This window comes from Prionailurus viverrinus, chromosome A2 (assembly GCF_022837055.1).
Source record: "Prionailurus viverrinus isolate Anna chromosome A2, UM_Priviv_1.0, whole genome shotgun sequence".
Classification (NCBI taxonomy): domain Eukaryota; kingdom Metazoa; phylum Chordata; class Mammalia; order Carnivora; family Felidae; genus Prionailurus; species Prionailurus viverrinus.
The window spans coordinates 104,606,007-104,623,101 of record NC_062562.1 but is presented as its reverse complement, the minus strand read 5'-3'; the positions used below and the strand labels follow the sequence as shown (position 1 = coordinate 104,623,101).

Below are 17,095 nucleotides of genomic sequence, written 5' to 3'. Positions count from 1 at the left end.
CCTACAGCAAAAATGTCATGAATCAACTATCTTGAAAAAAATAAATAAGAGGGTTGATATTGATATAGGTTCAAATAATTAAAAACAGAATAACCAGCTATGTTTTAAACTATTGTTTCAAATTGATTATATCCCACAATACAACCCTCAACCCCAAGAGGATTTCCTCTAGACTGAATTTTTATTCATTATATAAGACTGTTTTATGGGATTTTTTTTCCTTTTATTTATTTTTACAGTTTTATGCACTCCATCATGTTATGCTTATGCTTGGGATTTCTTTATTCACATAAATCAGAAAATTATATTGTGGTCAGAATTATTCATGTGTATCTTCTGATACAGGAACTACTCTACCCTAAATTTAAATGAGTTTCATCTTCAGGAGAGTGCTCATGACATCTTATATGTACTACTTCAAAAATTACTGACCAAATATGATAGACCTTCTTAACTTTGTTGAAGCACTTTGCATTTCTTCACTGGAATTTTTATTTTCTCCTTATCTTCTTTAATGATAGAATAAAAAAAAACTCATAAAATTTAAAACTGCATGTTTTTGAGGAATGAAAACAAACAGAAATTTGATTTTTAATGACAAATGACATCATTTTGGAAGCAAATATTTAAAATCATTTAATAGGACTAATATATGTTTCAACACCTTTTTCTTTTTGAAACACTTAATTTCTATGCCCTCAGTTAATTTCATAGTGTTTTATCAAAAAATTTTTAAAAGAAATCAGAAAGGGTTCCCTTAACATACCAAAAGACTCTTTGTTACTGTACTTTGAAAGAATGATACCTCTTTTAAATGAGGTTTCCTTTCGTGCCACCTACTCCTCCATCTCACCTAGGGTTTTAAATAAATTTCTTCATCTCAACAAAAGAAACAAAAGGTTAAAATTAACAGTCTCTGCACCCTCAGGAATAGCCACTGTGCAACATCAGCTGAGATTCCTGATTAGCATTATGTCTGATAGAAAAAAAAAAGTACCAAATCAAAACAAAGAAACAAAGAAGAAAACAAAACAAAAAACAAAATCTACCTAGGCCATCTTTTCACTTTTCTTTATTTCATAAGAGAGAAGCATTTAACACATTCATTTTGATAAATGGTAAGGAAGTGCTAATGAAGCTCTTGTCAATAAACAAGTGTTGTTCTTAACATTATTACTAATAAATTCCAACTTTTATAATATGTAACAACTTAGTAATTTTGCTATTTTATGAGATAAAGTAATAATCTTAGTATTAAGTGTTTAAATCAAATTGTTTTTGTGGCCTCTATATACGGAGCACTGTGTCAAGTGCTCTTGTCAAGAGAAAATTGTTTCTTGTGTTCAAAATCCAGATTTTGAACTCTTAATTACATCTCAATCCAGAAAATAACCATGTGTGGCAGGTTAGTAAGAGAATGAAATGTTTCTGAACTACCGTTTCCACTAAATAAGCTTTTAAGAAAGCCCTATACTGTGATTTTTCCCCCATTATATCTGTGATGAGAAAATGATGAAGATGGAACCTTAATGCCCTGAAGACAAAGTCTCAGCATCCCATTTACCTGACAAGATTTTCATTGTCTCCAGTTCCCTTGCAAGTTGCACATTCAGTTCGCAAATCTTCAGCCTTAGGCTTCTTCTGTAACACAGACTGCCTTTGCCTTCTCTCTCTAGGAATTCTTTCCTGCCATACAAGAGAAAACAAAACAAAACAAAACATAAAACAAAATCTGGATATGAGGAAAAAAGAAATAATTTAAGCAAGAAAGTTTTTCAAAGTTTAGACTGTGTAAAAAATGCTTAACTTATTCCAACCTCATGTTTTTCTTCCTCAGGAATGAAGCTTCGCTTTCGTCCTCTGGTTCTCTAAGAAAAAAAAGATGCCACAGAAATATCTAATGTTTAATTAATAATAATAAAAAAATACTCTCTGTTAAATGTTACTGCTTAAGTTAAGGACTTGGAAAATTAGTATTTCTAATTAATACTGTATTCCTCTAGCAATATTTTGTTAACAATTTATCTATGAGAGATAAAAACATAACAAATTAAATGTACTTTACAAGTTCTTTACTTTTAAATTACACAAATTTCTGATAGGAAAAGTAAGTTCTCCAAAATCAGAATGATTTTTTTCAACACTTTATACATGTCACACAATTATGATTTATCTAGAGCATTTCAATTTTCGTAACTTATATGCTTCTATAGCTGAAATGCTACACCTGGACTCCTCCTACTTCTAGTATTCTCATGTGTGTACATACATGTTTGTATAATATAAAGAATTTCTAACTGTCATAAAAAAAGTGGGAGTAAAAGATCTCAGATGTCCCCAAATCCTAGGTGAAATAAAACATGGTATAAATTACTTACTTTAAACGAATTTAGTTCAAAGTTTACATCAATTATTTCACAACATATTTACTATTACAAAGATGACCTCTACATGTTCAAAAATAATATATGGGGTGCCTGGGTGGCTCAGTCGGTTAAGTGTCTGACTTTGGCTCAGGTCATGATCTCACAGGTCATGAGTTCAAGCCCATTATCGGGCTCTGTGCCGCCAGCTCAGCGCCTGGAGCCTGCTTCAGATTCTGTCTGTCTCTCTGCTCCTTCCCTGCTCACACTCTCTCTCAAAAATAAACATTAAAAATGTTTTTAATAAAAAAAGTAATATAAATACAATGGTATTTGCGGCCAATATGTTAACAATCTTTATCCACATAGGACAGCCTCCTGTAGATGTGTAATCCCCATGTTCAGACCACAGCTCTTTAGAGAGACTAAAAGAGAATGGAGGCACCATTCCCACAAATTATTTTGCCTGACTGTTGAGATCAAGGAACATTCCCAAATTAGAACAGGTACCAATAATTCTAAACAGAAATGATGTCCAATACATTGATGTCTTCCTAAATTACTCTCATTTCAATTCTTCATGATACTGAGTCCACTGTCATTTAATAACATTGCCAATTGCATACTGTTTAATCTACCCCTAAATAACCAAGCGGTGACTAAATTAGTCATTTAAAGGAAGTAAATTTATAAACTCTATGTACTGCTAATCAGGATGTTCTAATTACATTATTGAATAAGTTAGAAAAAGACTATATCCAGGAAAAGGCTTTAAATGCAGGCCCTACACATTAAGGAGGGCACTTGCTGCCATGAACACTGGGTGTTATATGTAAGTGATGAATCATTAAATTCTATTCTGAATTCTATTCTGAAACTAGTATTAGGCTATATGTTAACCAACTTGTATTTAAATAAAATTTTAAAAAAAAGAAAAAGGAAAACACACACAAAAATAAAGATATTTTCTCCACACATATACACAAAAAAAGAAAAAAATCTTTGAAGTTACTGACTGAATTTACTGCCAGAGTCAATGAATTATTCACCTTTGTAACTCTGGTACACAGGAAGCAAAGTATCTGGTACTAAGTAAGCACTAAATAAACAGTGGTTGAATAATGCATGGATAAAAAAATTTAAGATAGATAAAATAATTAAGAGTAGGACCTACATATATCCATTCTTACTTCCAAAAAACAGTACTGAGCCTTGCTCCTCAAAATATCAGTCATGGCCCATAAATGCTGGCATTCCCTGGGAGCTTGCCAGAAATGTAGAAGTTCATGCTCACTTCGACATACTGAATTAGAGTCTGCCCTTTAACAAGATCCGCAAGCAAATTATACACACATTAAAGTTTGAGAACATCAGTATGAAGAGTCCTTAATACTGACACTTATCCAGGTTTCACCTATAACCTTGAAGCTAGCTCTTTACATATTCATCTTTCCTTTCTGTGACATTCCTGTTCTTTATGCTTTAATTTCTGTCCTCTGACACAATTCATCACAAAACTGGTAAAAGCCTTGTCCTATTCATCTTTCTTGACTTAATTAAAAATAATACAACATGTACTACATTAAAGCTCAATAAATTTGTTTTAATCAAATAAGTGGGTAGATTGAAACTCATAATTATACTAGATAATACAAATGATAAAACTGACAAAAAGGATAAATTACTGTTCCCTTCTCTACTGATCTATTTTTAATTTGCATAATTTATGCAATAAGGTCATTTCAATAAGGTGATCCAAATAACCAATATCAAAGGGGAAATATTGAAGTTACTCATTTGAGTCCCATAACATCTAAGAATCCCCAAAAGGCCTTCACACATTCCCCTATTTTTCTTCATTCAACCCATCTTTAGGTAATGAAGTAGCAATTCAGTTTGTTTCTTTATCTAGTAGTAAACTGCTACCAGTAATTGGGGTTCTTTTTTGCATAGAAGTCAACTACTACCAGGTTTTTAAATTATCTAACCATTGAATTAATTTTTGAAATATATATGTGAATGTCCTAAGTTCATATTTGCAATTCTTTTGAAGATATACAATAATTTAACATTTCTGACTAATACTTTAAATCCTTTAACCTCTCATATGATTGCATCAATTGCAAGTTTTTCATACCCACACTGTAATTAATATCCTAAGGCATAAAGCCAAGAGGTGATACCATCACACAATGGCATAGTTGTATTTCTCAATAAATTTCTTATTTAACCATGTATATGTCTGATGAAAGTGCTATTTTTTTCAAGTTTATTTAATTGTTTTGAGAGAGAGAGAGAGCGCGCATCAGAGAGAGGGAGAGACAGAATCCCAAGCAGGCTCTGCACTTCCAGCGCAGCGCCTGATGCAGGGCTGGATCCCACGAACCATGAGATCACGACCTAAGCAGGAATCAAGAGTCAGATTCCACCCAGGCTATTTTTTTAAAGTGCTATTTTTTACAATGTTTATTTACTTATTTCTGATGGGGGGTGCGGAGAAAGAAAGAGAGAGAGAGTGCGCACATGCACACGTGTGCATAAGTGGGGGGTGGGCATAGAGAGAGAGAAGGAAACACAGAATCCAAAGCAGGATCCATGTTTCAAGCTGTTAGCACAGAGCCAGACGAGGGGCTAGAACTCAGGAACAATGAGATCATGACCTGAGTTGAAGTCAAATGTTTAATGGACTGAGACACCCAGGCACTGCAAAGTGCTATTTTTAAAATGAATATATTTATAATTACCCAAAAGAGTCATTTTAAATTAAGTATACTTATTACCAAATGGTAATCTTTGATGTATTTCTGTGGTAATTTTAAATAACAAAACACAAGTAACATAAACAATTTCCAGCCAGAAAAAAAAAGAGGTGTTATAAACAAGATGAAATTATAGCATCTTAGAGCTCTGAAAAAGCAGTCCAAAGAAGTGATTTGATGATTACACAGCTGATAACTGACAGAGGCAAACTTCAAACTCAGGTAGCTCAACTCTTAATTCAGTAATTTTTCTTGCATGGAAATCCAAGGTTAATAGTATAATCCCAAGTAGAAATAAGTAAAATTATTACAAGAAAGCAAATCTCTTATTTCCACTTGAATACTTAAATAAATTATAACAGTGTGATGCCTAAAGGAAAAATTCTTGTATTTTGAAACAAGTAGAAACTTCCTTCCAATGAAGAGGAGACTTCAATACCTTAAAATGACACTATAATCTACCCCACTTGGCATTCTATACAGTACAATGACTAATAGAATCCAGTACCAAAGTACAGTACAGCAATCTTCTTTTTTTGGCATTTATCACACCAGTAATATTAAAAAAAAAATTAATCCAAACACAGTTTTTTTGCATACCAAGTCCTCCAACTAGGGAAATACTGGAAATTGTTGTTTGCCCCCTAGGTTTTTTTTTTAATATTTATTTTAATATTAATTTTAATATTTATTTATTTTGAGGGAGATAATACATGGGATAGGAGCAGACAGAGAGGGAAAGAGTTTTCTTTTCCTAGTTTTAATGAAGTGGCAGCCACTGTAATAATGACAATTCATAACTGCCTACAGTCGCAACAGATAAGATATCTTAAACATGGTGTCCCTGAAAGAATCAGAAAATGTAAGGGTAAGAGTTAAAAAGGGAGAAATGATGCAAAAAGGAATAACAAAAACATGTTTAACTCATGCAACAAATTTCAATTATCCAAAAGCTTGCTCTATCTTAGATATATAGAAATATTCATAACTGGGTGGTCATTTCATGATATATATACATTGAGGTTGATGTTATTTTAGAAGCATAATAATAATAATAATAATAATAATAATAATAATAATTCAGGGTGAAAACAGCATGTGGAAGAAGGAAGAATTTTATTTAAAAAGTATATGCTTTAGAACTTAACACAGATACATTATCTAGAATTCCCAATGATAGACGGTTCAATTGCAAATATTTCTTTCTTTGAACCTCACTCCAAATCTTGACATATTTCTGTTTTTTTTCTGTGTTGTTATTTTGTAAGAATTTTATTATTGCCTAGGGAACAATGACAATCTGAGTTGCATAGATCACATCTACCTAGCTCTTTATCTGCCTCTGGTACATTTTTTCTTTTTTTTTTTTTTTAATGTTTATTAATTTTGAGAGAGAGAGAGCACAGCACGCGAGCATAAGCAGGGGAGGAGCAGAGGGAGAGGGAGACACAGAATCTGAAACAGGCTCCAGGCTCTGAGCTGTCAACACAGAGCCTTACGCGGGGCTCAAACTCACAAACCGTGAGATCATGACCTGAGCTGAAGCTGGACGCTCAACTGACTGAGCCACCCAGGCGCCCCAGTACATTGAAAACAGAAGGTGATAAACTATCCACAAAGAAAGTGTGCCATGGTATTACAGACAATGTATCTAAGTTAAAAAGGAATAAAGTATTTTTACCTACCAAGCATCATTTTAATAGTTTATTCATCTGAAAGATATAATTAAATGTTTCAGTAATTTCACTAACATTTGGACTAGAAAACATGCAACAAATTTTAATTAATTCTTGAGCACTGGGGTTATTTTAATTTACAATGAAGCTATATTCATGATGATTTTCACAAGGTTAGAATGATTCATTTGACAAATGAACTAAATTTCAAACTAACAGACAGTACCTCAACATCTTTGATATCACTAAAATGGGTTTCACATATTCATTTGTGTGTTTTCTCTAAATTTAACATGTATCTTTTTTTCACAATTAATAAACTAGCTATATGTGGTTAGAAGAAACATAAGGAATGCCTCCCTGTGTAATTTCTACATAAAAAGAGAAAATGGTTATTCGTGAACAAAATTCTAAATTCAATGTTAATTAGGACAATCAGGTCAAACCTTGAAAACCTGTTAAGCTAAAATTCGGATTTATGCTGAGGAATCAATGCCAGCAACTGTGTGGCAGTTGTACAAAATCGTTCAATATAATTTTTTTAATTTTTCAAAATAAATTTATGTAACATAAAATTCCTTAAAAAATAAGTATATGTTTTCCAGTCATAAAACAATATATTGGAAACAATTACTTAGTAAAGCTCATATGATATTCAAAATAAAATAAAAACTATATACGTATCAACAAGCACCATCTGTTTCTACTGGCTACTGGCACATAACAGATGGAATGGTGATCACCAAAAGTGAGTTTTCCCCCTTCTTGTCAGTTGGCTATGGAGTTTATTTTTATCTAATTTAATTTTAACGGGGTTAGGAAAATATGTAGAATGAAACTGTGACTGATTTTTCTTAACACTATAAATTAAAATAACCACACGCCTAATTAAAAGTAGAAAAAAAATTATACATTGTACAAATTAATAAATAAGGATCTATAAAATCCTTCTCATGAATGGTGGTATATTCAAAATAAGTAAACTCGTGAAGCTCTGACTATTCTTTGTTGTTATTCTACATTCCAGGAAGTAAATAAAAATTACAGATTTCCAACAGGCAAAAAAAAGCACAGCATGAGTCTTTGGGCTCTGAATAGATTATCTGAGCTAAGGATACCCATAGTAGATCCCTTCCAAGTAAGCCAAAGTGAGTTACATACAGTCCAGTTCACCACAAAAATTTCTGCCAGGGTTTTTTCTAAGGATCTTTAACAAACAGAGGCTATACAATCTGTTTAGTACTTCAGAGGTCACTTTAAGTCTAATAAGAGACTCAATCTCTGATATCTAAAGCCTCAATACATAACCCTTTATTTCCAGAACTGTAATAATTTAATTTAAAAAGTATAAAGATGACAAGTAAGTTAAGACACAATGCACAGTAATCTTTAGTCATTTCAATAGGGCTGAGTCCACATGTTTCTGTATCCACTTAAATTAGCGTCAAGAATTACACATACACACACACACACACACACACACACACACACACACACACACAGATATGAACACACAAAAAAAAACATTCTGGTTTTTCAAATTCTTAGGATATAGGTTCTAATGTTGTTAAATAGGCTACTATTTTGCATGTGTAAAATTAGTTTAAAAACAAATGTAATGAAAGAACACTCTAGGATATTTGATTATCTCTCGAATGAAGAATGCCACTTGAAACAGGCTATTGACTTCAGACTTTAAGTTAGATGGAAAACAGTTTAACCAGGTGCTTAAGTTTTTTTTTTTTTTTTTCAAAATAATGATCTATAACAAAAGGTGCCCCCTGAAAAGCAATATGCTTTTAGTCAAAGTTGCTAAAAAGTACTTGGACTTTTTAATGCATTTATTTTCCAAAAAAGGAGATCTATAAAACAAAATAAAATGTATGAGATAGGAAAAAAGATGAGACAACTTCAAAGAGAGTAGAAAATGATGCATGTGTGTAAAAGACTATGAGAAGATAGGTCCCAATAAGTCCTTTGGCACTTGTATAAAAAGATGAAAAGTCACTAGATAATATAAAGTATAGAGAAAATGAAAAGAAAATCTGAACGCTTTCAAGTTACATTAAAGTTATAAGAAAATACGCCAAAAAAGTACAAACATCAATTTTAAACGAACTTCAAAAGGGACATAGGTAAGCTAATTTATATTTTCTTCAAAAGCAATTACCTTGCCTAAAAGCAAATGAAAAGTTTCCACATAAAAAAAAAATGCAGAGAAAATGTCTACATAACAAGGTACTTACACAAAAGTAGCCCAGGCAGCCTTTGAGTAATTACATAGTTTCACCAATGAAATACAATTAATATATAAGGAGAATCAGACTAATTCCCTTCTAACCAATAAAGGACTAGAAAAAAAAAGATTCTTCCAAAGTACACTAGCTTCAGGTGCATAGCTATTTTGAAAGATGGAAAAAACTCATTTGTGAAATACTCTGTAAGTACCCGGTGTCAACCAAACCCTGTAGAAGTAGATAGATAATAGACCTAAAGCGGTTGCCAGGACAGCTCCTATTCTCTTGGGATTTCAGGTCCACTAGTCTACAGATCTTGCTCAGATCTTTCAAAATCTCAACTATAATCAAAATTGTTCCTGAATTTAGAGTAAGTACTTTTTAATACAGTTAATATAATATAAAACTCTACATTCACCTTAAAGATGGGTATAGGAAAAAAAAAAAAAAAGATGGGTTAAAAAAATGCCTAACAACAAAAAATTCTCAAAAAAAAAAAAAAATGTAACTGGCAACTCTCAGGCAGGAATGGAAAAGGAAAGAATTCATCCAGACTGGCAAAAGGATGAAAAATATCAAGGATGGTAGCAAAAGCATTACTAAAATGATTAAACATAGTATCCAACTAAGATACTGGAATTTTAAGTGAAGGCAAGAGGTATGTGGGTAACTAGGACACTGTATAATTGTGACAAAAAAATGGCTATTGGACTAGGAATATTAAAAAGCACCCATGACATAGTGAGGTCAAAGGAATTAGGATTTAATCATGATTATTTCACATACATCTTAAAATTAAAATCCAGTATTATTTCATATAATCCCAACTCTGTACCCATTTGGAAAACTCTTCACAAATATCCCTGATAGTCATATAGCTTCAATTATAGCCAAGAACAAGGAAGCACGTTTTCATAGTAAGACAATTCTAATTGTTGTTGGCACCAGTTTTACTGTCTGAACTTATCCTAGCATTCAAGTAACAAAAGTTTAAATATTTAAAAATAAGTTGCCAGATCTCTATTATATAAAGGGTCTCTGTCCATTTATTAAACTAATAACATAAAAACAAACTTAATTACAATTGTAATAAGGACAGCAAAAGAAAACAGTGCTATGGGAATAATCTTCAATTATTCCTCAGAGTATCCTTCTGGAATTTGACTATAATATCACACTGGATTTTGCTTTCTTAGCTCATATGAACTAAAATTAGGGATGAGGGCAATAATAGATTATTTAAAGCTGTACAACAGATGTGTAATCTCAGTCATTTTTCATTTGCTTAAGAGTCCAACTAGAAAGAAACATCATTTTAGCCATGTTACATAGCACAGATAAAAGAGAGGGAAAAGGTGCTGCATCATTCTTGTCTTTTTAAAATATCATCAGTGTCATTAGCCGGCAAAGAATGCAAATCAAAACCATGAGATACCACTTCACGCCCACTAGGATGACTATATAAGGACACAAATAAATGTTGTTAAGTATGTTAAAAAAAAAAAAAAAAACTAGGGTCCTCATACACTGCTGGTGAGAATAGAAAATAGTATGGCCAGTTTAAAAGCAGTTTCTCAAATGTTCAAATCAGAGTTATCCTAGGACCCAGCAATTCCACTCCTAGCAATACAACTAAGATAAGTGAAAACTCATGTTCACAACAAGGCCTGTATGTGAATATTCATAGCAGTATGATTTATAACAGCCAAAAAGTGAAAAACAAAACAAACCCACATATATCCATCAAGTAACAGATGAATAGATAAATTTAAACATCCAGTATATCCATATAATGGAATATTACACAAAAATCGAAAGAAATGAAGTATCATACATACCATGACATGAATAAGCCCTAAAATATTATGGTAGGTGAAAAAAATGCCGTCATAAAACACCACATACTATTCCCTTTATAAGGAATGTCCAAAATAGGTAAATATACAGTGACAGAAAGTAGATTAGGAGTTGCCCAGGGCGTGTGGCTAGGCGAATGGAGAATAGAGTCACTGGTAATGGGTATAGGAATTTTGGTGGGAATGGGGGTGCGGGGAGGAGCAGAGCAATAAAAACGTTCTAAAATTAGGGGCGCCTAGGTGGCTCAGTCGGTTCAGTGTCTGACTTCAGTGCAGGTCATGATCTCACAGTTCACAAGTTCGAGCCCCACGTCGGGCTCTGTGCTGACAGCTCAGAGCCTGGAGCCTGCTTTGGATTCTGTGTCTCCCTCTCTCTCTGCCCCTCCCCAGCTTGCTCTCTCAATCTCTCTCTCTCTCTCTCTCTCTCAAAAATAAATATAAACATTAAACAAAAAGTTCTAAAATTAATTTTGGTAATGGCTGGACAATTCCATGAATTTACCAAAAACCACTAAATTATACAACATTAAATGAATGAACTGAATGGTATGTGAATTATGTCTCAATAAAAGTTATAAAAAAAATCAGCCATAAGTTGATCATTTTTAATTGTAGCAAACTTTAAAGAATAATGAACCAATTTTCCATTACTGCTTAAATGATTTTATATTTAACTTACATCTAAATAAAGCAAAAATGCCTTTCAAAATCATTTCAATATCCATCAATGTTGAAAAAACTAATTAAGCACTATAAAATTCATCTACTGACTCTACATCATTTACTCCTTTTAAGTACTTATGTGATTTAGACTGGGGTCACATGGATAACCCTGATTAATCTTCCTATCTCCAGATCCATAACTAAATTTAATCACACCTGCAAAGTTCCTTTGCTATGTAAGGGAACATATTTACAAGGTCTGAGGATTAGGACGTGGACATTTTTGGAGGGCCATTATTCCACTTACCACACTAGAAATCAAATGTATACACAAACACATTTATTAAAGCTATCATCCTATAGATGGAGATAAGGCATTAACAATGACTATTTGAAAAAAATACAAGTTAACACTTAAAAAACAAAATCCTGAAGTAAGTAACAATCACACAAACTATATAGATAAGAAATAAAATGCTACTTTGGTTTAAAATTCATCAACATAAAGGTATAAGGGATTTCACTCCCTCCCTATGCTGTCAAGAGATTACTCCTCTCCCACCAGACACAGGGGGCATATTCTCTGGAGAAAAAAAACTAAACAGACTCTGGACAATAGATTATCAGGCACAGAGAAGAGAACAGTGAGACAGCAAAACAGAAACCAGAAGGTTTAAATGGAATTCTGTTTCTGAACTGTGAGACCTTTAGCCCTTTTTTCCTTACCTGTCCAGGAGTCTGGCAGTTAAAATTATACCTACCAGTTAAGACATAAGAGAATAGTTCTACTGAACTGATGTAGAAAACATCTACAGATACTGACATTTAAGGTGTTCTCAAAGAATACATCCCCAGATCATAAAATCACAGCTATAGGGAAAACGGCTTAAACTTAATTACTATATATATATATATATATATATATATATATATATGGACATCAAAGGATCCCCAGGCATCTGAAAGCTTCAACATGAAAGAGACAAACACAAACAGAAATAAGGATCCCAGAGGAAACAAAGACAATGAAGGATACAAAAGAAAACTGAAAAGTAATTACAATAAATATTCCTAAAGAGATAAAAGAAGTTTTTGCCATCATGAAATAAGAACATCTGTTATTAAAAGAAAAAGGAACAATGAAGGTACATACACATCCCAAATCAGAAATTTAGTAAAACAGTTGGAATATAAAGTTGAGAAAATCTCCCAGAAATTTAAAAGAAAAGAAGAAAGAAATGATTATTATGATTAAAAAAAAAAAAAATCAGAGATCCAATCTAGGAGCACTAAAATACAATTAGTGTAAGTTCCAGAAAAAGAAAATAGAAAAAGAGAAGGATAAAAATTACCAAAGAAATAATAAAAATTCATTTCTCAGAACTAAAATACATGAGTATTTTAAACAGAAAGGGTTCAGTGAGCTCCCAGAAATGAATAAAAATATACCATACCAAACAAGATACTGAGTCATACCACTGAATACAATGGAAAAAGATAAAAAAGCCGGAGGGATACAAGACAGGGGGGAAAAAAGAGTTACAAAAGCAGAAAGCAATACTTAGAGCCAGGAGTCAGTCAAGTGATACCTTTTTTTAAAAAAAAATGTAGGGGCGCCTGAGTGGCTCAGTCGGTTAAGCGTCCGACTTCAGCCAGGTCACGATCTCGCGGCCCGTGAGTTCGAGCCCCGCGTCGGGCTCTGGGCTGATGGCTCAGAGCCTGGAGCCTGTTTCCGATTCTGTGTCTCCCTCTCTCTCTGCCCCTCCCCCGTTCATGCTCTGTCTTTCTCTGTCTCAAAAATAAATAAACATGAAAAAAAATTTTTTTTTAAATGTAATATTTTATGCACAGCCATATTACTATTGAAGCGTAGTTTTTTTTTTTAATTTTCAAGTATGTAAGATCTCAAAAATTTACCTCTCACTAAACTTTACTAAGTAAGTTATTGAAGAAGTTGCCCCATCAAAATAAGGGAATAAATAGAAAAAAAAGTTTTTTAATGCAAACAACAAAATATTCTACCTATGGGAGGTTAAAAGGAAGTCCCATGATGATGAAACAAAGTCCAAGGATGACACTGAAAAACAAACTCAGATTAGAGCTGGAGGAGAAAGGGCTCCAGAGGAAAAATCCAAGATTTTTTTTTTATTTGATATGGCTGACCATATAAAAAAATTTGTGCATTAGAAATATTTTGGGCGCCTGGGTGGCTCAGTCAGATGAGCATCCGACTTCGGCTCTGGTCATGATCTCACAGATTGTGGGTTAGAACCCTGTGTTGGGCTCTGTGCTGACAGTTTGCTCAGAGCCTGGAGCCTGCTTCAGATTATGTGTCTCCCTCTCTCTCTGCCCATCCCCCCATCACTCTGTGTCTCTGTCAAAAATAAATAAATGTTAAAAAAAAAAGTATTTTACAAAGAAGTTGAAGATTGTAGCAAGAGTTGCTTTTAGATTCAAAGAAACTAAATAAATTGAAAAACAATGGAAGGCAAAGGAAGTCATTTTTAAAACTCTATTCATGCCTTCCTTTAAAAATAAACTAAATGATTGAGAATCCTTAAAATTTAATTCATCAGTGGGATAGTCAGTGTATTGTTTCCTTCAGTGTCTGCCTCACCCTGCCTACTCAGCTTTATAACAGCAATAGGGTAAAAAGTGTTCATAAAGTGAGAAAGCATGTTTCTATTATTGTTAAACAATATTTTATCTTTGGGATGTTACTATCATAAAGAAATCAGTATAAAATTGGCTAGGTAAAACAGTCAAATGTCACTTTGAAAATAGAGCAAAAGGAAAATTTCAAAAACATAAAATCTTGGAAGCAAGTCAACAGACACATCTCATGGCCCATTTGTTGAAAAGTGTCTCCTGGAAGCATTCATAAAGACAACCAATAATTATAATAAAGGTAATTTCCAGAAAGGGAAAATAAAAAGATTAACAATAAATATGGTCTTTAAAAATACAACAACTTTTATTACATGTCATGAAGCCTAATTACAAAGTACTACCTTCCCTAGATTCTTTGAGTATCAATGTACTTTTTTTTTTTTTTAATTTTTTTTTTTTTCAACGTTTATTTTTGGGACAGAGAGAGACAGAGCATGAACGGGGGAGGGGCAGAGAGAGAGGGAGACACAGAATCGGAAACAGGCTCCAGGCTCTGAGCCATCAGCCCAGAGCCTGACGCGGGGCTCGAACTCACGGACCGCGAGATCGTGACCTGGCTGAAGTCGGACGCTTAACCGACTGCGCCACCCAGGCGCCCCGAGTATCAATGTACTTTAACTCTCTAATCAATTAAACAGTGTTAAGGATAAAATAATAAATGCAAATGTGAATTTTAGTTGTAGAAAGACTGCAGATTATTTAACATATTTTATAAATGAGGATACTGAGTACAACAAGGTATAAATTAAAGTACTTCTCCAAGGCCACACAAAGGGTTATTGGTGGAGTATGAACTACAATTCAAATCTACTATGTGCTAGTCCAGGTACTTTCCACCCGACATTATGCTATCTTACAGGTTTTGATGTTATCTAAAACACTCAAGAATTTGATTTTTATACCATCTTCTACTTTTTTTTTTAATGTTTATTTATTTTTGAGAGAGAGAAAAAGAGACAGACGGAGGAGCAGAGAGAGAGGGACACAGAGGATCTGAAGCAGGCTCTGAGTTGACAGCAATGACATTTAACAGACCAAGCCACCCAGGCGCCCCTACCATCCTCTACTTTTTAAAGGGGATGATGCTACCAAAAAAAAAAAAAAAGTCTAGAGAGGAAACTATGATTATATTTTAAATGGATAGTTACTTTCTAAAGCATAATTATAAGTCATATCCATAAACAAGGTATTTCTAATTGAATAAACAGAGGAGCTATTTAAATTTAAAAAACTCTTAATCAATACATCAGAATTTCCTTAGCACAGAAATAATTATAAATGAAGTTTCCTAAAAAAAAATCTGTACCTATTTATCTAAAAAAATAAAATAGTGGATATATTAACATTTTTGCTGAAAATGTGCAACACTCATTAATAATTAATAATCTTAAGTGATAAATGAATCTGTATTAAAACTAAATTATTAGGATTTGATCTAATTAACTTCTCTAAAATTTTGTCCAGTTCATAATGCAAGAGGCTTTTGCTATCAAATTGGCTATTATAAAAACATGTTGTGGGGTGTCTGGTTGGCTCAATCATTGACCATCGAACTCTTGATTTCAGCTCAGGTCATGATCTCACGATCTCACAGTTCATGGGATCAAGCCCCATGTCACCGTGGAGCCCACTTGGGATTCTCTCTCTTCCTCCCTCCCCTCTGCTCCTTCCCACCTCACACTCATGCTCTCTCTCTCAAAATAAATAAATAAACATGTAAAAAACAAAAACAAAACATATTGTAAGAAAGACAGCTATAGGTATAATGATACCTAAGTTTTTACACTAAATTCCCTGTATTCCCTAGTTAAATTACATTTATTTCAGGGCCACCTTTTTGTCAGTATACCTCCTTGATGTAATAGACCATGTCTTCATTTTGGTGTTCTACTCAGGATTTGTTGGCAAGTGCCTTACATTATTAGTTGCTCAAGAGATACATGTTGAAAAAAAAATTAACCTGGTCATTGTTCATTAGTAGGACTAGGAACCACAAATAAAGACTAGAGAGTATGGAAAGACCTGGATTCCCACACAGCCAATTTTTATTGCTTAAGACGGAGAACTATTAAACTCTGAAGTAAATATGACTAAAGCACTCACAAAAAAAGATAACTGCTTATAGTTTTGACTATTACAAAGGAAATACAACATAAATTTGAGTTCCTATATGTTATAAGCAAAAGTTTATCTTGAAATACTGTCTTCTCTTTACTGGACTCTGAAGGTTTACAAAAGAGGACAACATAGCTAAAGATCAAATAACTGAGGTTAGAGATTGTGTTGCATGCATCAGAAGTTACAATCTATCCTCTAAACGATATGAGATAAAGCTGAAAATGAACAAATCAAAGTAGATGAAAGAACTACAGAATTACTGGGATCTCAAAGGTGTGAAAAACAAAACAACTCTTAAAACTAGAATACTATAAAATCATAAAACACACTATATGATACTAGATAGTGAATGAATCACAGATCAGTAAAACAGCAACTACAAGGTCGATAGGATTACAAAGTTGTTTTGGCTCAATGACAAACAACCTTGAAAGGCAGAAGAAAGAAGATATTACCTAAAACTAGTGGAAAGGAGGTACTGTAATAAAAATTCATAGTTGAAAGATTAAAACCACATAACATTTAAGAAATTCATTTTTTTTTTTTACCAAATACAGGAATCAAAGAAAAACACTATATGTGAAGTATCAGCATTTTACATTTAAAAGTGAGCTAGGTATATAAATTAATTCACTGTCCTATAAGAAGGTTTTCATGCAGGAGAAGAAAAGCATTCTCCCAGTACAAAAGAAGCTAAATTATATTATGAAATGAGATTCCAGTCCCAGAGACTAAATATTTTCATTCCTATAA

General features: G+C 33.1%; 1 protein-coding gene across 7 annotated transcripts in view; it reads right to left on the bottom strand.

Moving 5' to 3' along the window:
* The window catches only part of PHF14 (PHD finger protein 14), a 213,166-nt gene that overhangs the window by 113,274 nt on the left and 82,797 nt on the right, over positions 1-17,095 (bottom strand). For 6 of the 7 annotated variants that reach the window (XR_007150152.1, XM_047848780.1, XM_047848779.1 and 3 more), the window contains exons 15-16: positions 1,818-1,868; positions 1,565-1,686 (exon numbers count right to left, since the gene is read on the bottom strand). Coding sequence is in view for 6 of the 7 variants with exons in the window: in XM_047848780.1 (XP_047704736.1) it covers positions 1,565-1,686; positions 1,818-1,868 (173 nt within the window). In the remaining variant the exon portion in view is untranslated. The remainder of the gene's footprint in view (positions 1-1,564; positions 1,687-1,817; positions 1,869-17,095) is intronic. The other variant, XM_047848782.1, reaches the window with a different exon arrangement.